The sequence below is a fragment of the Oncorhynchus mykiss genome, chromosome 1 (assembly GCF_013265735.2).
Source record: "Oncorhynchus mykiss isolate Arlee chromosome 1, USDA_OmykA_1.1, whole genome shotgun sequence".
Taxonomy (NCBI): Eukaryota; Metazoa; Chordata; class Actinopteri; order Salmoniformes; family Salmonidae; genus Oncorhynchus; species Oncorhynchus mykiss.
Window position 1 is genome coordinate 17,192,414 of NC_048565.1, and position 23,679 is coordinate 17,216,092.

A 23,679-nucleotide genomic window follows, 5' to 3' on the forward strand; every position below is an offset into this window, starting at 1 on the left:
TGCAAACAGTGCAAACAACAAGAGAAGTGTCATGACTGTCCACGAGAATCCAAACAGGTCAGATCAGGTTTGAAATGAAAAACTTCAACCAGACCCCCTCTCACGGGCAGAGGATGGAACTGGTGGGGATTAACAGCTCGCGTTCTGTTGTAAATCAAAAGAAGATTCAGGTCTCCCTCTCCAAATTCACCAAAGGAATGTGTCTTTGTTTCAAGAGACTTTTCCCACCGAAACTCTAACATGTTCAAAAGCGAATACTGGAACAATATTTATAACATAGAACATGGGGAATGGTCAGAGACAATCTATAGAACACTAATGTCATAGTGTTTGTTATTTTGTGGTGTCATTAAAAATGTTATGAAGGAAATACTGTAACTTGGAAAGTATACCCAATTCCATCCGATGTGTTGTGCATGTAATATGAAAAATGATTAAAGTATTTTTGTTAAGTGAGGGATGTGATTTTAGGATCCGTAAGAGATAATTGATTTACATAAACTTTGAACAGTGATAAAAGTCACGCCCCTGAGTGAGGTCAGAGAGCGTGTCAGCCTGACAAAACCGCCCTTTCGAACAAACTGTATAAAATGATGGGTTAAGAAATTAACATACTAGACCAGAGAGAAGTAGAGCTGCAGCTCATGTTTAAAAGTGGTCTGAACTCTGAATCTCAACACGAGGTAGCGACAAACTCACCTCCCGGACAATCACTGGTACGGCTGATTAGCTATTCTAACTGTCCTAACGAAAGTGAATTTAAGTGGGACTATTCTACTACTCTGTTCAAACCATCGTATTACGCTACTCTCATCACCCCACTGGGAACCATTGACACGGCTGGCTAGCCTATAAAGAAGCATCTTCAGGAGCGAATGGAAGGAAAACCAATTCTGTAGTTCTGTTCAGGACTACATGACAAGTCACCGGATACCGGACAACTACAGAGAAGAAAAACAGTAAAAGAGTTGTTGGAACCATTTTTTTGGACAATCAGAGCCTTACAAGTGTGCCGTGAAAAGGCCCAACCCCCATTCCAAGGCCCTGTCCAACGAGATAGATATGGAATTTCACCTAACATTCATGATTTCTTACTCAAAGAGGGCGGCGGTTCATGTGCAAAGTATATGATACAGTAAATGAGTAGTTTCTAAATGTACTAAGGTTAAGTGTCTCTGTCCCTCTCTGCCCCCCCCCATCCCCATCTCTTTTGTAACAAGCAGCCATGTTGTTGTCATTCCACTAGGGACCTGTTTTTAACCTATGAAGTGTGTATGTTAATTCTGTATTACCATTTACTTAGCTTGTAAATAAAAAAATAAACCAATTTGTGCAGTACTGAATCATGAGGCTCAGGTTTTTGCAGATGCAAGGAGGTTACAACTGTTCAGAATGATGATATGATACAAGTTTATGATTAATAAGTTGACTATTTATAAATGTGATAGGTAAAGACCTTTAGAGTTTCATTCGGGAGATGGTAACTCTTTAAAGAACCACTCTCGTGGTGCCCCAGAACCTAATGAGTTAATTGTTACATGATTATTTTAATTTGATAACAATTAAACATATTTAGGTAATTAGATAAATAACAGTCTTCAGATTAATGTTAAAGTCAAGTCACGACAAGTTAGGAGGCTCACATTATAAAGAAGGTGCCCAGGAACTCATTATCCGACTGGCAAAGGTATAATTACATAGCCAGACTACTAAATTAAGTCATGTAAACAAAGCTGCTATCAGGACCTATATTGTTAATTGAAAGTCCTGTTATTTTATTCTGCAGGCTCTATCAGGGTGGCTAACTCCTTACCTCCACCGACTCATCAAACTTCACTGTCATTGACGGAGCAGACTGTTCAAGCTGTACCATATCTAAAAGAGCAGGGGAGAAAGATATGATTGATCAGCAATGCATGATATTTACTGGTTCTGGATGTCTGCCTCAAGTGCGGTAAATTCAGGTCAATGTTATGGCAAAAGATGTACCAATACCTTCGAGGGGGTCGCGAGTCAAGCCCAGTTGGTTGATGATGTAACGTGGAATGTCCGTCTTGATGCCCTGGCCCTCTTTGGCATGACCCTCGGCTGCCTCCAGCAGATGATAGAACTCTTCCGGGTCAAATTCCTGCCAATTACATCCAAGGCCCATTAAATTAGATTGGATTAAGGTGAATAAAATCACCTAGCCATGAAAGAGCTTATTGGCAATGCAGTGGCTTAAAAACCTTCAATTCCCCAAGCAACAACAGATTAAGAGAGACGGCTTTCCATCGCTCTCAACAGAATCGCTCTCATTTTCAATCAGAATGAGACTTTCTCTCCATCTCACCAGGCACTCGAGCAGCCTCGCCGGTCGGGATATGATGATGAGAATCTTCTTCACCAGCTGGGTGATGACGGATACCTCCTCGCTCTCCGAGCGATCGTACGCCTGAAATGCAAAGACAAAATGTTTTGGCTTTTTAACAGCATAACATGGAGATGATCAACTTTGTTGAAGACACAGAGATCAAAAAGAGAAAAGTCTATTCACATCTTTCGCCATAGCAAGAACACAACCACATAGCATTAAAGCTAGCATACTATGTCCAAAACAACCTAGCTACATGCAGAATGATGACAGAATGGATATCTTGCAGAGATAGGTCCTGTCCAGAAAGAAACCCTAGCCCAGTGGTATTCAACTCTTACCCTACAAGGTCCGGACCCTGCTGGTTTTCTGTTCCACCTGACAATTAATTACACCCATTGTCCCAGGTCTAAATCAGTCCCTTATTAGAGGAGAACAATGAAAAAAACACAGTGGAACTGGCTTCGAGATCCAGAGTTGAGTTTGAGGGCGCTAGCCCTGACCCACTGGGGACACACTTGTTGAATCAGAGTTGTTTCTACGTCATTTCAAGTAAATTACATTTGAACCAACGTGGAATAGACGTCTGTGCAGTTGGTAGACACCTCTGTAGATCTGAGAGGACTGGATAAGTGTACATAATATGGCAATAATTCCACCCAAATGCCGAGGGGGAAGGAGCTAGCCGCTAGGGGTTGTTCATGGACAGGACCACACAGTGCAGTTTCTTTTCAAATCTCTTTGGTGCCTTCAAGGGAAGAAATTACACTTGTGCTTGTTAGAAAATACTTCAGTGGATGATCAATTCCAGGGAATAGATTGTTCTACAGTACACAAATCAGGAAGCCAATGGTTCTTAAGCCCTTACACTATGCATCAGTATAGGAAACCCAATATAAGCATTGTAATCATGTTCTAGTTCACGAGGATCAAGAGGCAGAATAGCATTGGTGATTGCTGCGGTGTCCTTTGAGGTCAGGGGCAAGTGTCTGGACAGCTGTCAGTGTACAGACACACACAAAAAGAGGACAACTAACTATTTACCACACATTACATTAAGTGAGTTTGGCTTCAAGGCAAACTGTCTGCTCAGGTTAGAGTGGTGAGAGCAACACTGAGTTTCGAGTCTTATCTAGATTAACCACCTAGACACAGCAAGAATGCAGTGAGAACTCTTTTGAATTAAAGATGCAAAACAGGAAATATGTTGTGCATCATGGAAAGACGCCTCACTGGAAACAACCCCACGGGACCACATGAGACGGGCTCAGTCAGACTCATAAAAAATGAAACAAGCCAAAGCAATGAAGACGAATGTCTGAAGAAGGAAGCAAAAAGTAATGTGTCCCCCTGAACAGATGGATAAAATGTGGCAACATGGGTATCCCCACAACAATGCGTCAGAGAGGACGTTACATTAAACAAACGAGAATATTCCTCTTGCGTATTCCGAAAGCCCCCTGATTCAAACAGTGAGTCATCGTCGTTGAGTCTGCCTTGAATTAACATGGCAAGGGTGACAAACTGCACTAATGAAACCACATAACTAACACGCCCCCCAAAAACAATTTATCTATTCCTCAGGTTGACATATCCATACCGTAGTTTTGAGGATATTTCGGTGCAAGAAAACTGGCCATGTCAAAGGATCATTTATTTCACTGTATGGGAACACATTTATCATCTCAGCTGTGCCCCTGCCATGCCTGCTATCTGAAAGTACACACTGGCTGTCCACACAGGAGAAAGATGTTGCCATAGAAACAACCATTCTATCATAACAGTGATAAGACCATAGAATTAGAATACATTAGTAATTTAATAGGATCTATACGGATAAGAGAGTACAGATCAGTTGCACTACCAATTACGGGGAAATTCCATTTCCAAATCTATTGTGCACTTTAGGGCTTGAGACTGTCTGGCTAATCGTTTCTCTTGGCCCAGGCTCAATCAATTCCTCTTGATTTAGCGCCATCACATTTGGATGTTTAACTGATGAACAAGTAGTTAATTTATACCCAGCAGCACTAATATGGTAGGGTTGTCTCTACATGTATATGGACAGTTTAATGATGTTGATGCTTCCCTAGACAGACAGCAAAATAAATGAGGGGAGGAAGTGATGTAACAGGCTAAGTTCATTGTCAGTGTTGGCATGAGGCTTTGCTCACTCAGTCACTGTTAGTGAACAGTGAACCAAAGCTAAAGGACAGAAGCCAGAAGATCCCTCAGGAATTGTTTAAATGTCTTCAATTTTTCCCTCTGATGCCAGACTATGGTCTTTCTTTTTTCATTCCTTCGGTCTTAACCTTTGAGAAAAACTCCACAACCTCTTTAGAAACGAATAAGGACAAACTATGAATATTGAACTTTAGACAGCTTAGTAAGTGAAAAAAATAGCAGTAGAATCCTAAGCAAATCATGCAAATCTTTAAACAATGGGTAGTCTGAGGGATCAGACTCAAGTGAGAGTTATCGGCTGATCACATTGTTGAATCTAAGATTGATAACTATCACATTGCTGAACCCAGACACAAAGACATTTGTGGACATCCCACCTCGTGGAGCAGCTTCTCCAGTTTATCCTGCAACTCCACAAAGTAGTGCAAGGTGACCAGGCCCGTGTGGGACTTGTCCAGACAGTCTCGGACCAGCTCCACCAGCTGGTGCTGGATGAAGCCCAGTACACCATCAGACAGTGGGAGGGTGCTTTCTGAGGAGCAGGCAGTGACGATATCCAGCAAGAGCTCCTCCATCTGCAGTGTGGCCTAAAGACAACACACATTCACAAACACACACCGAAGCACTTGTTACGCAAGATCAGAGAGCATAAGTGTTCTGATTATTGCAAATACAAACAGACATTGCCTCCTGTACAAAAAAGGGGGAGAAGACAACATGACATACCTTAGGAAAACGTTCTTTGTAAACATGGTTCATCATGACGACCTCATTATCGAATGAACCCATTGTTCTTGCGGGGCTACAACAGAAAATGACATGAAGCTGGTCAATTTCTATTATTCCAATACAACCAAATGGACTGACAGAGCTCGGCCGTTCTTATTGGGTGGGTGCAATCTTTTGAATAATGGCAAAAATGATCATCCCACAAATATTTATTGTGGAAAAGTGACTGTGCACCATTTTGACAAAAAAATGTAATAGAATCCCTTCAAAACATCTAAATCAACACGTTATTTTACTTCCAAGCTCATGTCCTGTTTTACTGTTACTTTAGATTTTTAAAAATAATATATATATTTTTTTTAAACTTCAGTATTAGGTAAGATAACAGCTAAGATACTGTAAGTTATTGACCACATCTGTCTGGCCCATATTTTCAACAAACAGGGCCTTAGTTTTCCCCTTTTCCTGCTTAAACTCATTGTCCAAGAGTTAGGGGGACAGAGCAGAAACACACCCCATCCACAGACCCATTCTGTTTTTTTTGTTGCCATGAAAGAGGCCTCGCCCTGCAGCTGCTGCCCCCCCCCCCCCCCCCCCCAGCCTAGCAGGTTCCCGCAGTGCTCTGTTAGCAAACCACCCACGCACGGCAGACCACACCATGCCACAAGAACACAGGGAGCAGAGCATGGTACACAACGCTGCTCTCTTCTCTGCCTTAGGCCACACAGCAGCACCACGCACTGTCGTCCCGTCTGCGTAGGGTATTTTGAAATACAGACGATACGATTTTCAATACAATATTTGTTTGTTTTTTTGTGTTTGGGGAGGGGGGTGCTTATAAGTTAACTATCAAAGATGTGCCAAATACATAATCTCCAGCTCAGGGCTCCAGCGATGCATTAGGTTTGCTAGCTAGTAGCTAGCTTGCAAGATCAAGCTTCTTGGTTCTTGGTTACAGCAGAGACAATCAGTTCCCTCCTTGATCAAGATCCCTGCTGCCTCATTTTATTTAAAACAAAAATAGTGTGCACTGCTGGCAATACCGTATACCTTGGTATGGGAAAGGGGATATATATTTAGTTGTGAATGGATTCAATCAAAATGTGCCTTCCGCATTTAACCGAACTCTGAATCAGAGAGGTGCGTGAGGCTGCCTTAATCAACGTCCACGTCATCAGTGCCCCTGGAAGCAGTTGTTGTTGGGGGGGGGGGGGGGGGGGGGGGGTGTTGACTGCCTTGCCGGCTTAGGGATTCGAACGCTCATCAACCGCTAGGCTACCTGCCGCCCGCTAGGCTACCTGGTACAGGAATGGTATGAAAATCTGAATACCACCCAACCCCAGTAGTGAGCTTAGCCAGAGGTCAACTTGAGGCGTGCTGAATATTGGCAAATGCAAAATACTTTGCTTTACTTTGAATACAGGAATGACCACATTTGGGCTGAACACCCTTTGTCAATACTGGCAGCAGGGTTGGATTGCACAAAGCAGGATTGCTGGCTGGCTCCACTGTAAAACCTCCACTGACTCAAGTTTAGTCCACACCTAGGCGGCTCTCTTGTTTTGGAAGTACCAATTTGCATGTAGTAACTTCCCATGTCTGACAATAAAACAAAAAAACTCCACAAAAACAAACGTAAGGTGATGATGCATTAAATCTAATTTTGATGATATAGCACTTCATTATTATTGTTCAAGGACGGCTCATTACAGTTCAGGCAAGAGGTAACTGCCGGCTACCTGAGGCTGTGGGAGCGAGGGCGCATGAACGGTGAGGGTCGCACTTCCTCGTCGGCCACATTCTCCGAGCTGAGGAAGTGCTTGAACAGGAAGTGGAGTTGGTCTTGAGTGGGCTGGTAGGGCAGCTGGTGCAGGCGCTCCTGGGAGGAGGAGGAGGACTGGAGAAAAATAAGTACATATCTTTCAAGGGTTCCATTAGTCTAGGTAAATGCCCACTCAAAAAAATCAACACATTATCCCACTGACATATGTAAGAGAACTGTGTTTGACATCATATTTTAAAATTCAAAAGCCAACAGTTTATCCTGAAAGATGGAGGATCGGTATCATATTTAGGACAAGAAAACTGTTATTTTTTTCTTGCAGCTATTGAGGCTGAGCACATTCTTTTTGTTCATCTTTTTATTCGATGAAAAGCACACACTGGCCACTTCTGGCAATCTGTCCAATTTTTCACCCCATGAGTCCTGAATAGCAATGATGTCCCTTTTCTGCCTGAACATAAAGAGGTCATGGAGGACCTCTGACAGGCCTATTGTCCCAGTCTGACCTCGCCGCATGTGCCAGGTTATACCTCATTAAACTCCCTAAAAGTGGAGGAACACACGGCCTGTTCTCATCTCACCATCTTTCTCCTACAGACCTTAGATTTTTCACATTGTCTCATGTCGTTCTCCTACTCTGTACTTTAGTTTATTAATTAGACCATGTCATGACATTGGCCTGGGAGGTAGGTTTATGACCGTCATAAATACCTTTTCCCCCCTTTTTCCTCTCTCTACCCTACTGATGTTACATTTGCAAAGCCCTTGGTTAACATAGAGGTAATTTGTAATCAAGTTATGATTTAATTATGTGTATGTGTAATTCTGTGTGATTAGTTAGGTATTTAGGAAATAAATAATTAAACCCAATTTTGTATTGCTAGTTCAACTTGTTAGCCAGGGTTCGTGCAGATAACCAAGAATTTAACTTTCAGATGAGACTGAATTAAGATGACGATTAATATTGACTGCTATTGATGTAAAATATTACTAGGTCTTTAAGAGTTTATTCGGAAGATAACAGCTCTATAAATATTATTTTGTGGTGGCCGACTCTCTAGTTAATTACATTTACATGATTAGCTCAATCAGGTAATCTTAATTACAGATAAATTATTTTATAGAATAGTATGTCATATCACTTAATCCGGCATAGCCAAAGACACGACAACCATTTTTTTTAAACGAGCACACACAAAACTTGAAAAAGCCGTACATACATAGGAGTAAAATCATGGAGGATAACACAAAGTCTGGGACTTATTTCCATTGTGGTCCTCTTGAGACAAGATGGCTAGATATAGTGTCACGCAGGACATTTAGAGGGGAAAAGGAACCAAGTTAGTCTGTCAGAAACATGGATGCTGGTGGATTTGTGAGCAGAGGAGTTTGTGTTTAGGGTTTGTTGAGACATATGAAGAGCAGAGTCCTAATCTCTCATCAGTCACAATAGAGCAGTGGTCCTCCCCTTCCTTGGAGGAGGAGGAGACTCCACTGCTATAGAGCCCCCACACTTTCTCTCTTATAGAATACTTACACAACTTAAACGTATTCTGATGATTATGTTAATGCATTAACAATATTCACAGGGTAAGAAAAATATAAGATGAGGGCATTTGAGTGCGAACCACTAAGACAGCAGACCATTGATAACGCTCTTCAAAAGCATCAAATCATATTACGAGCACAAATACAGAACATTTGCCAATCACGTCACACTTAATATATGCATGTCCTATGGACATTATCCACCGCAGGCTAGGAGTCAAACATGATGGCTCATTCAGACAGATGATGATTCCAGTCAGGATTTGTCCTGTCTGGTCACATGGTCAGTGTACATACATCGTCTCTGTCAGCCTCAGATGTATACCGTATATTATCTTGTTTAATGGTATATGTGGTGTTGTGTAACTGCAGTTTCATATGGCCCCTGTGGGAGTGGAGTGGGGTTAGGTTTAGAGACTTACAGAGACTGTAGAGCTGGGGGGATTGGTTCCGTAGCCGGAAGAGGGGAGGGACGCCAGCGACCATCTTCTGCCTTCCGTTCTGGTGAAAAAAAGGCACACGCCTTATTATGTAACCTTTTATATTTACATATCATATCCCAAACTCCCTTATAACACATTATGTCGTCCCAGCACTACAACACTTTGCTGTGTCTTCTTATTACTTTGTTGTTCATGTAATATACATTGTTATGTGTAATCAATATGCACGTGTCACAGTGTATCTGGGCTGAGGAAATAAAAGGGGATTTTATATTTTGGTTTGAGGAAATGTGGTTATCAATTTAAAGCTGGGCATGAGAAAAGCATGAAGGACAATAGGATAAGCGAAAGAAGTACCTGTCAGTGCGAGCCATGTGGCGGAGGTCACGGCAGCAGGAGAAGCAGGAGAGAGATGGTGAACATTTTGAACTGTTACATCTCTCTACAGTCCCATGCTTAGACCAAACATGACTGTGATAGTGAGCCACTGACCTGTGACATTTCATTTGACATATGAAGTCTGACACAATTGGCTTATGTGTCAGTCTTAATTTGTCTAGCCCAACACCAATTTAAAGAGCAAAGAAATGTGCATAGCACTTTCGTTCTTTCTACTGTAATCACCAGGGATATGGGTCACTGACATTAGAAGGGGCTCTAGTCCAGTGGAGTTCTTTTTCAGCCCATTTCCAGAGACATTGTATAAAACTATGTATTTTCCAATCACATCTGGGTTAAGAAAAATCACATTTCTCTAGATATGCATAACCAATAATGTGATGTGCCTTTATTCTAAATCAGAGATGGCTGTTACCATCAGGAATCTAAGTGTTTACAGGTTGCACTGGAAAATCCAGGGTCGCGAATAAAGGGATGTTGAGTAACTGCGAGCACACTGCTGGCCAAATGTGGTTTTGAAGAGGATCGGATGAAAGCATACTTAAAGCAAATCGCTCCAGCTTAAAGGATTGAGCAGTTCTTGGTTGAACGTTACGACAACCGCTATCAAACGCATTGTAAAGACATCAACGCACTTCAATCAACAATCATTGACTTTATATTTATACATCGTTGCACACACACACACACAGTGAATGGTCCTGGTGCACCAAAAAAAATGTGTTGAGAGAAGCCAGTCTGGATTTGACTGCACTCCAACCACATCACATCGAGAGCAATACTGACAGAATTACTTAAACGTTGTCCTCCGGTGGCTAGCTAGCCAGCTAAAATTGTCCCTTTCCTAAATGAGCAATGGTTGGAGATAAGGATTTGGACTTGTAGTTTTACTTAATTCTCCATACTGGCCAATGATTATAATGGTGATTCTGAGCCAACCATAAATTCATACATTGTGCCCCTGGCCTGAGAGGATGGAAGTGCAATATGCACAGTAGCTAGATGTGGAAGGCTAATGTTAACTACAGTGGTGTAAAGTACTTAAGTAAAAATACTTTAAAGTACTACTTAAGTCGTTTTTTTCAGTATCTGTACTTTACTATTTATATTTTTGACAAGTTTTACTTCACTACATTCCTAGAGAAAATAATCACATTTTTAATCCATACTTTTTCCCCTCACACCTAAAAGTACTCCTTACATTTTGAATGCTAAGCAGGACAGGGAAATGGTCTGATTCACACACTTATCAAGAAATCATCCCTGGTCATCCCTACTGCTTCTGATCTGACAGATTCACTAAACACAAATGCTTCATTTGTAAATAATATGAGTGTCGGAGTGTGCAAAGTTAGTGCTAGTCAGAAAAGACAAGCGTGAGTGTTAGTGCAAAAAAGGCAAGGGTGTTAGTGTTGTGCAGTATACTTCCCTAACTTTAGGGGGAATCTTGTTCCACCATTTGGGTGCCAGGACAGAAAAGAGCATTGAGTGTGACATCATTGCATTGAGTGATACATCCTTTCTAAACCCACATTAAAATGGCAAGAGGGACGCGAGCAAGCAAATGCTGAAGGGGAGGAATTAGAGGAGCCGACTGTTTCTCGACCTCTTGTGCGTGCAACGACACTGGTCGCTCCATCAATAATGAAACGCTTTTCTGTGTTTGATTAACGTAAATGGTTTTCAAGGAATGCGGACCAGGTGCAAGAGTGGTTGAGAAAGACTGGTCTACTACTCTAGAGTAAGTATGATCTGAAGGTAGAGGATTCATAAACACCCACACAAATAAACATCCAGAGCTTAAGTGTAGCAGGGTACCAAAATACCTGCGAGCGAATGGGAAGTTGAGGGAGGCACAGGTGGATACATTCCGGGGGCTGTCTAGGGGACTGCTTGCAGCTGAAAAAAAACAAGGGATGATTACCATCATTACATTAAGCTTGGATAACAAGAATATGTCATTCAAGCTTTGTAGAAAACCCCTTTTTTCAAATATTTTGAATAACGATGAAGCAACCTCTATGGAGGGAGGCACGTCTCAGCTACTCCAAGTAGCTAGACTAAATAAAATCTCACATAGGTCTTGTGCCAAACAAAGCAGCAGTTATCATCAAAGGCCATTAATCGAGAGGAGTCTATGCGCAGTTGTAAAGTAGAATTTGGTTCGTCTTTGATGGTGACTGGATTGTTTTGTACTCAAGACACAAAAGTTCATTAACTTCTTGGATATTTAAATTTTTGGATGAAAAACGTTCCCGTCTTAAACAAGATATTTTGTCACGAAAAGATGCGACTATGCATATAATTGACAGCTTTGGAAAGAAAACACTGACGTTTCCAAAACTGCAAAGATATTGTCTGTGAGTGCCACAGAACTGATGTTACAGGCGAAACCCAGATAAAGATCCAATCAGGAAGTGACGCATTTTTTGAAACAGCCTCATGCCAATGACTCCTTATATGGCTGTGAAGCAGCTAGGAGTCAGCTTACGTTTTCCACGTTTTCCCCAAGGTGTCTGCAGCATTGTGACGTCTTTAGGCATTTCCATTGGAGAATGGCTGTTAGAGACCATATAGGGCGAGTGGACGCATGGTGTCTCCCGGAGAAAACGTTGCGTAAAATACTGAGGTAGCAATTTTTCCAATAGTTTATGAGAAACCAACTGCCTCCACGGATATATTATTGAATACATATGTTAAAAACACTTTGAGGATGGATCCTAAACAACGTTTGCCGTGTTTCTGTCGATATTATGGAGCAAATTTTGAAAAAAGTTTGGCGTTATAATTTAAGTATTTTTGGTCGATTTCTCAGCCAAGCAGGATGAACTAAGGTGACGTTTTTCACCTCCAAAAATATTATTTTTGGAAAAAAGGAACATTTGCTATCTAACTGGGAGTCTCCTGAGTGAAAGCATCTGAAGTTCTTCAAAGGTAAATTATTTAATTTGGTTGCTTTTCTTATTTTTGTGAAAATGTTGCCTGCTGCCAGCACAACCTAGCATAGCATTATGCCATGCTAAACTTACACAAATGCTTGTCTATCGTTGGCTGTAACGCATATTTTGAAAATCTGAGATGACTGTGTTGTTAAGTTATGGCTGCTGTCCCCGTACAGGGACCAACATCAGGGGAAATTTCAGAGTGACAACTAAAAATACAATTTCGTAACATTAAACATTCTTGAAAATGCAAGTGTCTTACACCCTTCAAAAGATTAGAATCTTGGTAATCAAACTACATTTTCCAATTTAAAATAGCTATTACAGAGAACAAATCCCATGCTTTTGTTTGAGAAGATCAATCAAGAACAGAAACATTTTCCCGCCATGACAGTTTTTAGACTTTCACATATGAAGGTAAAATTATGACTTACATTCTGATATCTTGCTCTTATTTCTCTTCCTGAGTATCCCATTGATCAAATGAAGTGCCGTTTTCTTTGATAAAATAAATTTTTATAGCCTAAATCTAAACATTTTGTAAACTATTTGTGCCGTGAATTCCATCTCTATCATTTTTTTACGGAGCATTCGGCGTGATTCGCCCATGTAAACAATAGTTTATATAGTCATTCATGGTGGGTTTCAGTGCATTCCTCTGGATGTTCGCAACACAGTCAAACATCATTGGTTTTTTTGCGGGGAGAATTGACCGAAGTGAGCTGATTTGAAGACAACGATAAATGACTACCTGACGCACCAATCATTTTAGCGAAGCTTCATCGATTTACTATATTTCTGCCCAATGACCACTGATCTTCTTGAAATCTAGCTGGGTAGATAGCCAATGAGCTGAGGTAAACGCCAGTATGTAATGGTTTGGGGTTGGACCACAATTCCTTGGTTGTAATCACACGCGCAGGGAACTCCATTTTCGCCTTGACGATCAGAGCAGTTGCTGTAAGGCTTTTTACGCGCAGCTGTATTTCGGAAAGTTGTAGTTTCAACGATTTCATTGAAGATATCCTGGCGAATTACATAATGTAAAGCGAAGTCAAACTCTAAAGTAAAAGTGTAAGTGAGACAGATTTTTTGTTTGAGGAATCTTGGAGTGTTATGATTCAAACGTACTTCTGGACGGGTAAGTGCTAATGCCGTTTTATGAAATATAAAAATATATATATATATTATATATACATTTTTTTTTAATTTAAAGGGCACAGCATGGAGGCGTCATTGTGTTCTGTGTCGCATGAAATGCACCACTTGTTCAGTTTGCCTCTGCTTTACATCAGAAAGAGACTGCTATGGGACAGGGCACAGGCAGCAAAATACTGTGACGAGGATTTCCAAGGGGTGTACTGTTTTTTTTTTTCTATATTTATTTTCTAATATTTTTTTAAACATTTTTTTTTGTGAGTGTGTGTGTTAGAATAGCTTTTTGATGTGTTGTATATAGTTATTTGCACTGCTGTATATAGTTATAGGTCATTTCACCAATTTGGCCACTTGGGTACATTTGGGCAACTTGTGTGGGACACCTGGGTGACTTCATGCTAAATGTCATGTAGCGCACCCATTCCTGAAGTTATCAGTCTGAAACTTTGCACACCTACAGTTGCCCTCTTGTGTTATCCATCAAAATTATCTCCAGCATCCTATCTGACTGTGTGGCTGTTCTAGTACATGTGAAAGATGATACTACAACAATAAAAAACAGGCCTCCCGGGTGGCGCAGTGGTTAAGGGCGCTGTACTACAGCGCCAGCTGTGCCATCAGAGTCCCTGGGTTCGCGCCCAGGCTCTGTCGTAACCGGCAGGAGGTCGCGGCCGGGGCGACGCACAATTGGCCTAGCGTCGTCCGGGTTAGGGAGGGCTTGGTCGGTAGGGATGTCCTTGTCTCATCGCGCACCAGCGACTCCTGTGGCGGGCCGGGCGCAGTGCGCGCTAACCAAGGTTGCCAGGTGCACGGTGTAGCCTCCGACACATTGGTGCGGCTGGCTTCCGGGTTGGATGCGCGCTGTATTAAGAAGCAGTGTGGCTGGTTGGGTTGTGTATCGGAGGACGCATGACTTTCCCGAGCCCATACGGGAGTTGTAGCGATGAGACAAGATAGTAGCTACTACAACAATTGGATACCACGAAATTGGGGAGAAAAAGGGGTAAAAATTCAAAAAAATATATTTTTTTTTATATTCTCCTACATTCAATTAACATTTCCACAAACTTCAGAATGTTTCCATTCAAATGATACCAATAATATGCATATCCTTGCCTCTGGGGCTGAGCTACAGGCAGTTAGATTTGGGTATGTCTTCAGGTGGAAATTGTGTTTCAATATATTTATTTCATTTCATTTGCGATTTTCATGAATAGGAAACGTTGCGTTATGGTAATGAGCTTGAGGCTATGATTACGCTCTCGGATACGGGATTGCTCGACGCTAGAGGTTAACATGCGAGCTGTTTGATACCAATTAAGCAACTGTAAACGAAATGAATGTTTAATTGTGCCACCTAATAAGATAAGCCTCAACATAATTGAACTTGAAAGAGAGTGTCTGCACATCTCTGACATGTAGGCCCTAGTACAGAAATCTATTCATAGGGTGCACCTGCTTGAGTGATATAGTGATATACACTCCCATTGATTCAAATGCTGAGGGGAACACAAAACCAACCACTTTACTGAAGAGACAACTTTAGACAACTTTTAAACTGTTTTTTTTTTTCCTGCCCAATAAGATTTATTTATCTTCCTTTCTACAATCAGCACAGCATACATCTAGAAAAACTTTTAGGCCCAAACGGTTAGTGTGACAAATCTAAAATATTTATATTTGCAGTAAAGGAGTTGGTTTTTCTGCTATGTCGTAGTAGTACAGCGAACTCTGAAACATTCAAACGTGTCAATGGGAGGGCATAGGTCAGGGCAGGCCCCAAAGGCCCCAAAGGGCAGGCCCCAAAAATAATACGTTGGAGTCAAACTTCTGTTCCTGTGATGGTTTATATGCTTCTTACCGGTGTGGACGGAGAGTGGGGAGAGAGGGCGTGACAGAGTGGGAGATGGTGTCCCCACGCCAAGACTCTTCCTGTTGCTGCTCCGGCAACTGTGAAACACAAACAGTAACAGAGATGTCAGTCACCAACTACAACAAAACACTTAAGTCAACCATCTTGCAGTGCTTAAAAAACACATGTTTTTTAGTTCCGCTTTGTAAATAACAATGGGAATAGTTCAAGACACTTTGAGAAAATAAACTTTGACATATGATTAGATCACTTCTTATGCAACCTTCAGGCTAACATTGCCAAACCAGGCTGCAAAAACTGAGGATTTGTAGCCCAAATCCAGAAGTCATGAACTACTAGCAAGCTGGACAACCTACACAGAAGGGAAGAGCAGCACTGAGAGAAAAATATTTGATGGAAAAAAGGAGGACAGAAGCATCCACGCACATTCTGTCCAGTCTTCAGTACCTGCAGAGAGCCTTACAGACTACTATTACAGATTGCAATAGGACTAGAGGCACACACCTATTCCTTCGACTGAAACAAACCAGAGGCCAAAGAGCATTTACCCTCAACCAATATCACAACACCTAAATAATTGATGTGACCTACTCACGGCCTTCATCCATCTACTGTAGTCAGTCTACCATTCTCACAGTCACTGCCATGCTATGCCCCATCAAACAGTGTTAGCATCGTGTTGTTGTTGACCTGCTGTGCCCGGAAACCTATGATGACTAGAGACTGAAACTTGTGGGAATTAATTACAGGGCTGGAACACAACAGGACAGATTAATAACACGTTTGTCAAACATGACAAAAAAGTGACACCATAAAAAGGTACTACAAATATACCAGTCTATGAATAGAGTGGAAAAAAAGAATCAAAAACAGGTTTGTTTCTATTCTGAAAGTGGCAAAGATGCGCTGCTTTTAAAGCATGTGAAAGGCAGCAACCAATATTTGCCATAAGCAACAGGACAGGACAGGTCATTGTAAAAAAACAAAAGGGGTGCTTGAGTATTTAATAGGTGTAGGGACAGTCGCCTAGGTCCTATGATGATCTTCAAAACTTCAATATAACCAAAAGCAACACAATTGCAAATGGCTTTTGTAAACTGTGAAGCAACAAAATATGAGGGGGGAAACATGCATTTCACTTTGAGTATTGGCCTTGTGTATCAACAGGAGAGACACACAGACAGTTTATTATAAAGACTAGGAGGAGTCAAGAGAATCATCTCCTGGATTTGAGCAGAAGGGGCCCAATAAGGGTCAATATAAAGGACATAATATGGTCACATGGTGTTCTTTCAGAGACTTGTCTAAGAACGCCAGGAACAAGAAAAAAGCCTAAAAGTATATAATAATTTTGCACGCCCAATTTTTCAGTTTTTGATTTGATAAAAAAGTTTGAAATATCCAATAAATGTCGTTCCACTTCATGATTGTGTCCCACTTGTTGTTGATTCTTCACAAAAAAATACCGTTTTATATCTTTATGTTTGAAGCCTAAAATGTGGCAAAAGGTCGCAAAGTTCAAGGGGGCCGAATACTTTCGCAAGGCACTGTATATTGCATGGTAACAAACATTTACTACAAGCTGTGGTGTATCCACTACCATATCCTCACTAATATCACTTGTTTTCTCAATTATTTTAAATCGCCTCTGCTAAGGAGATTCGATTGACCACTCAAACATTTGCCACCTCAATCTCCTTCACCCTTACAGGGCACTCCAGGAACTCAGGATCATGATCCCTACCACAATTGCAACACCGTCATCCTTCTGCACACTGTTCTTTAGTATACTGTTTGTCTGCACACACTTGAAACATGGCCAAATCCTTTACAATTCTTACACTGCAGTAATTTGGGGACGAAAGCTCTTACGGCGTATATTACATAACCAAGCTTCACATGCATAGGTATTTGCTCTTCAACAAAAAACAACAGGACCGACAGGCTCTTATTTTTCTCCATTCACCCAGTGTGTCAGACATCGGGCACCACCCACTCCAGGAATTCTCCTCAGGTATTCAACCTGAACATCGGTCGTCACCCCTGAGATGACTCCTTTAACGGGTGCTCTAGTCCAAAGTTCAAAACACAAAACTTCTGTTGTCTGGATTATTTTGAGGCCCACTGCAATCTTCCTCTGCTTTTCAGAAATACAATTAATCAAAATAAAACCAGTCCTGGTCACTCTGACAGACTTCACTTTTCCAAGCACAAACGTCCCCATTTGACACATCAAATAGGCTTCCCACATATGCATCCTTACTCAACAAACACATCCCATCAAGAAGCAATTCATTATCATTCACACACGTATCCCCCACTCCAATTTTTACACAATTTCCCTTTTGTTCCAGTTTTCGATACTACAAATTTGCTCAACCCACTGCTTGAGTCGAACTCACCATCCACTTCCGCCATCTTCCTGGTCCCCTCTTCATGCCCATTTTCTCACGACCTCCTTATAAATAAAGTAAAGGCCCCTTATATTGTGGAGGACCAAAGTAATCAAAATCAAATATATAAATACATGATATATAAAATTCATAAACAGCCTAATTAAATACCACATACTCAAGATGAAATAAAATAATTGAATAAATACATGCAAATAAATACAAATGTATTACATCAAATGGATGAATAATTCAATTCAATAACACTTGAATAAAAACATATATGGAGGTAGGCATAGGCCTATAAGGTTAGGCTAAAACCAATGTGAGACTGTTGCTCTACAATAGGCTTCTTTAATTCATTACATTTAAAACCAATTGCTGCTTCCATTGTGTTGAGCATTAAAACATAAGGATCTCATATTTTTTTAAATTCAAGACGAAAATCAGTTTTGCAAGGAACTGGGAGATCATCAACATAGGATAAACCTATTTAGTGTAATGAGTTTTCATTATACATTTCATGTTAATATAAATTGTCAGTACTTTTTACATTCCATTTTAGTCATTTAGCAGTTGCTCTAATCCAGAGCGAATTACAGTTAGTGCATTCATCTTAAACTAGGTGGGACAAATACATCTGTCCTCAATTAAGTACCTATCAGCAAAGGCAGTGCTAGTAGGGAGAGGGTGGGAGTAAAGAGTGACTGTTAGTTTAGGGAAAAAACAACTATCAGAGTGCTATTGACTGACACAACTAAGATCTGGGTGTGGCTCTGGTGTCAAGATGATTTGTTTCACACGTCTTAACCAGCCACAATGGTGACAGGGTCCTCCTAGAGATCCTTAAAACAATTAATGTGTTTTGAGTTAAGCCTAATGCCAGGTATGTCGACCATTGTAACTATATTCTATGGGAGTTTTTTTGTTCTGCAGATTTGTGTGTCAGATGTGTCAGATTTGTGAATTGTTATTGTAAAAAGAAATGCCTGTGCCACATCTCTTTGTAAGTTCACAATCATACAAATCATGCCATAATTGTATTTAATTTTTTAAATATCTTCACAGTTTATCTGTAAGAGATACAATGAAAAAACTTAAATATTCACAAATGAATGATTTATGTATGACAATACATCTAAGAGGCAGATTAATTAACTATGGGAGATACTTAATTCATTATCTTATTGTTGAAGCCTAGTGAAGTGTATCTTGTGATGAGGTAAGTGCTGATGTCTCTGTGCTAATATAAAAGGCCAGCCTCTCAAATCAAGTGATAAATGAACACACTTTTACATCTGAGAGGGACTCAACTGTGTGGCATGATACATACATTTGTTCTACAGACCTACAGGTAACATTTGCTAAGCACTCCAAGGGGCAAATTATCTCAAGTGATGCAGTTAAATTAATAAATGCAGTTAAATTCAGAAGTAGACTGCAAAATAACAAACATACAATATGAACACCTGCTCTACATTATGAACACCTGCTCTTTCCATGACATAGACTGACCTGGTGAATCCATGTGAAAGCTATGATCCTTTATTGATGTCACATGTTAAATCCACTTAAAATCAGTGTAGATGAAGAGGAGAAGACAGGTTAAAGAAGGATTGTTAAGCCTTGAGACAATTGTGATATGGATCGGGGCGGCAGGGTAGCCTAGTGGTAAGAGCGTTGGGCTAGTAACCGGAAGGTTGCAAGTTCAATTCCCTGAGCTGACAAGGTACAAATCTGTCGTTCTGCCCCTGAACAGGCAGTTAACCCACTGTTCCTAGGCCGTCGTTGAAAATAAGAATTTGTTCTTAACTGACTTGCGATATGGATCGGGGCGGCAGGGTAGCCTAGTGGTAAGAGCGTTGGGCTAGTAACCGGAAGGTTGCAAGTTCAATTCCCTGAGCTGACAAGGTACAAATCTGTCGTTCTGCCCCTGAACAGGCAGTTAACCCACTGTTCCTAGGCCGTCGTTGAAAATAAGAATTTGTTCTTAACTGTAAAATAAAATAAAAATTGTGTATGTGTGCCATTCAGAGGGCAAATGGGAAGACAAAAGGTTTAAGTGCCTTTGAACAGGGTATGGTAGAAAATACCAGGCATACCAGTTTGTGTCAAGAACTGCAACACTGCTGTATTTTTCATGCTCAACAGTTTCCCATGTGTATTAAGAATGGATGTTTTGTTTTTCCACCATAAACACAGAGCATGACTTACAAGTTAAGACATTTAATTGCAGCTGCATTTAGCATGTTGCAACATTTTATCCAAAACATTTGGATAAAATGAGAGTTTGGATAAAATGTGATTGAAACATTTTGTGCTTTCATCAGTCAAATGAAATAAGCAAAAATACTTTCTGTAAAAGGTAAGTCTGCTTTAAAACACTATCTTCATAATTACATTTTAGCTAGTCATTTAGCAGACACTCTTTCCCAGAGCGACTTACAGGAGAAATTCGTGTTAAGTGCCTTGCTCAAGGGCACATCAACATATTTTCACCTATTCGGCTCAGGATTCGAACCAGCAAACTTTCAGTTACTAGCCGAACACTCTTCTTAACTGCTAGGCTACCTCCCGCCCATGTTCTTCATAGGAGCTGTTCTCAAGCCACTTGTGTGGCTGTGTGCTGTATGTGGGTAATCTTTCTTACCTCCAGGGATGAAGGGTTTGTAAAGGGCTGCAGGGGCTGCATGGGCTCAGTAGAGTTGGGCTTTGGCAAGTGGGTGACAAACTGTAAGACAAGACACAGTCACATGGATTAGTGTGTTGACTCAGCATTGTTGCTGTTGCCAACCAGTGTCTGGGTATCAGCTGACTACACCCCAACATCTCACTTTCATTGGCTGACACTAATAGTTCCGTGATAGACACTCAACAACTGTTTGCAAATGGTGGGGCATTACCCAACTCCGCAGCCGCTGTTTTAGAATACTTTTTCCAGACAGTACCTGATTGTACAGTATATATGATAGTCCGTCATTAGATAGATACTAGTCATTAAGCAGACGCTCTTACAGTAGTGAGTGCGTACATTGTTGTACTGGTCCCCTATGGGAATCGAACCCACAACCCTGGTGCCATGCTCCACCAACTGAACCACACAGGACACCAGATCAATGTCCAGGGCAGGTCACAGCATGATTTTGTCACATGCTGTTTTCAGTCAAAGCAGAAGTTAAATGAAAAGAACTTTCAGATCACTTATTGATTACTTTGGCCTGGTTTCCACATTGATAACGTTCTTGTCCAAGTCTACCCGCTGTAACACTGGTGGTCTGATAGGTCTAGCCTCTAATGTCCCAATGGAGACCCCATTGAGAATCAGAGATTTACACATACCAGTACACCAGACGAGGCTGCGAGGAGGCGCTATAGGAGGATGGTCTCATTGTAATGGCTTGAATGCAATTGTTTGATGTGTTTGATACCATTACATTCTTCCATTACAGACATTACAATGAGCCCATCCTCATATAGCTCCTCCCACCAAACGCCACTGCAGTATACAGTCTTATGTTTTGAGCATACTATTAGCTCATGCTGTCTGTCCTCTGTATTCTATAGGAAGACTCATACAGTCGGGTCCATAATAATAATTAAGATTAGCAAAAAAGACTGTATAAAATAAAGACAAATACTGAGCTATATTGCATGCCAACATTATTTATGCTAATACAATTGCTCAGAGAAAGATATTTTATAATAAAAAAACTCCAAAAGATAGGGGTCAATTATTGGCACCCCAGTTTTCAGTACTCAAGTACCCTACCCTTGCGAGGATAACGACACTGAGCTTTTTTCTGAAGTGTTTTATGAGATTGGAGAACACATTGGGAGGCATCTTAGACCATTCCTCCATACATAACCTTTTCAGATCCGTAATATCCTTTGTCTGCTCTTATGGACTGCCCTCTTCAATTCAAACCACAGGATTTCATTGGGGTTCGAGTCCAGAGACTTCGATGGCCACTGGAGGAATGGTCTAAGATCCCTCCTAACATGTTCTCAAATCTCATAAAACATTTGAAAAAAGGCTGTGTCGTGATCCTCACAAGGGTAGGGTGTTAAAAGTATCGAAAACAGCAACAGGGCCAACAGTAACAATCAGTTTGACCCCTATCTTTTTTATATATTTTTGTTATTACTTGTTAAACAAAAGACATTTCTCGGAGCGAATATATTGGTATAAAATAATACAATTTCACATTTTTTGGAGCATACAATATTAGTCTTGTTTGCTAATCCTTTTAAGGGTGCCAATAATAATGGACCTGACTGTATACTACCCAACACATCTGCCATCGTCAAAATATGCCTGTTCATCTATAATGCTGTAGCAGGTCGGCTTTCAGAAGTTGCTGACCCAGCTAGAAGGCTGGCTACTGTATGTTAATTTTCATGTACAGATCTCTGCTTTGCTAACGCGAGTGCACACTGTTGATATGGTTTCAGTGCTGTTGCAGCAGAGGGCTCTTCAGAAACCAGTGCAAAACTGTCACGCCCTGACCGTAGAGCTTTTTATGTCTCTATTTTTGGTTTGGTCAGGGTGTGATTTGGGTGGGCATTCTATGTTCATGTTTCTATGTTTTCTATTTCTTTGTGTTTGGCCAGGTACGGTTCTCAATCAGGGACAGCTGTCTATCGTTGTCTCTGATTGGGAATCATACTTAGGTAGCTTTTTTTCCTTCTTTCTGTGTGGGATCTTGTTCTTCGTTTGTGACCAGGTACTTTGCACTACGAAGCTGTTCGGTCATTGTTTTCTTTATTGTTTTGTTTTGTCTAAAAGTTTAACTTCAACAATAAATATTATGTGGAACTCATAAACAGGCTGGGGATATCGCCGCCCCAAGGAAGAGCTGGAGGCAGCTAAAGTGGAGAGGCGGCGATATGAGGCAAGGCAGCGCAGCAGGCACGAGAGGCGCCCCAAAAATGTTTTTTTGAGTGTCTCCGGGGCGTTGGGAGGGTTCAGTTCGCCCTATGTCTGCGCTCCGCACGTGACGGGCGATTGTGGGCATTGAGCCTAAGGGAGAGGTGCGATTGGTAAGCACCAGATCTCCAGTGCTCCTCCACAGCCCGGTTCAAACTGTGCCTGCACTCTGGAGGGGCCGGGCTAAAGTGGTCATCCAGCCTGGAGGAGTGGTGCCAAGGCTGCGCACCAGAGCTCCTGTGCTCCCCCACAGCCCGGTTTATCCGGTGCCTCCTCCACGCACCAGGCCTCCTGTAGGTCTCCCCATCTCCTCCCTCCAGAGTCGCCCTCCTGTATCTATATCTGCAGTGAAAAGAGTCCTATATTGATATAACCTGAAAGGGCGCTCAGCAAGGAAGAAGCCACTGCTCCAAAACCGTCATAAAAAAGCCAGACTACGGTTTGCAACTGCACATGGGGACAAAGATCGTACTTTTTGGAGGAATGTCCTCTGGTCTGATTAAACAAAAATACAACTGTTTGGCCATAATGACCATCGTTATGTTTGGAGGAAAAAGGGGGAGGCTTGCAAGCCGAAGAACACCATCCCATCCGTGAAGCACAGGGGTGGCAGCATCATGTTGCGGGGGTGCTTGCTGCAGGAGGGACTGGTGCACTTCACAATATAGATGGCATCATGAGGATGGAAAATTATGTGGATATATTAAAGCCAAATCTCAAGTCATCAGTCAGGAAGTTAAAGCTTGGTCGCAAATGGGTCTTCCAAATGAACAATGACCCCAAGCATACTTCCAATTTTGTGGAAATAACTTGATGTGTGAAGCGTTCTGTGAACACTGTGCTCGTTTAGAAAAGGGGCTCTGCGGTGCGGTTATAATGCTCATTGTGCTGCACCCACAAAACTGGGGGTTAATACCATGTGCTGAGCTTGTGATCCATGCGAGAGT

General features: G+C 41.4%; 1 protein-coding gene across 1 annotated transcript in view; it reads right to left on the bottom strand.

Annotated features, from left to right (window-relative positions):
• LOC110493215 (microtubule-associated serine/threonine-protein kinase 3) overlaps nt 1-23,679 on the bottom strand; it is a 47,556-nt gene that overhangs the window by 19,012 nt on the left and 4,865 nt on the right. Inside the window, exons 2-11 of the mRNA XM_021567512.2 lie at nt 20,456-20,536; nt 15,401-15,489; nt 11,266-11,338; nt 9,020-9,098; nt 7,006-7,163; nt 5,264-5,339; nt 4,915-5,124; nt 2,333-2,434; nt 1,996-2,128; nt 1,814-1,875 (exon numbers count right to left, since the gene is read on the bottom strand). Of these exons, the coding sequence (XP_021423187.2) occupies nt 1,814-1,875; nt 1,996-2,128; nt 2,333-2,434; nt 4,915-5,124; nt 5,264-5,339; nt 7,006-7,163; nt 9,020-9,098; nt 11,266-11,338; nt 15,401-15,489; nt 20,456-20,536 (1,063 nt within the window). The remainder of the gene's footprint in view (nt 1-1,813; nt 1,876-1,995; nt 2,129-2,332; nt 2,435-4,914; nt 5,125-5,263; nt 5,340-7,005; nt 7,164-9,019; nt 9,099-11,265; nt 11,339-15,400; nt 15,490-20,455; nt 20,537-23,679) is intronic.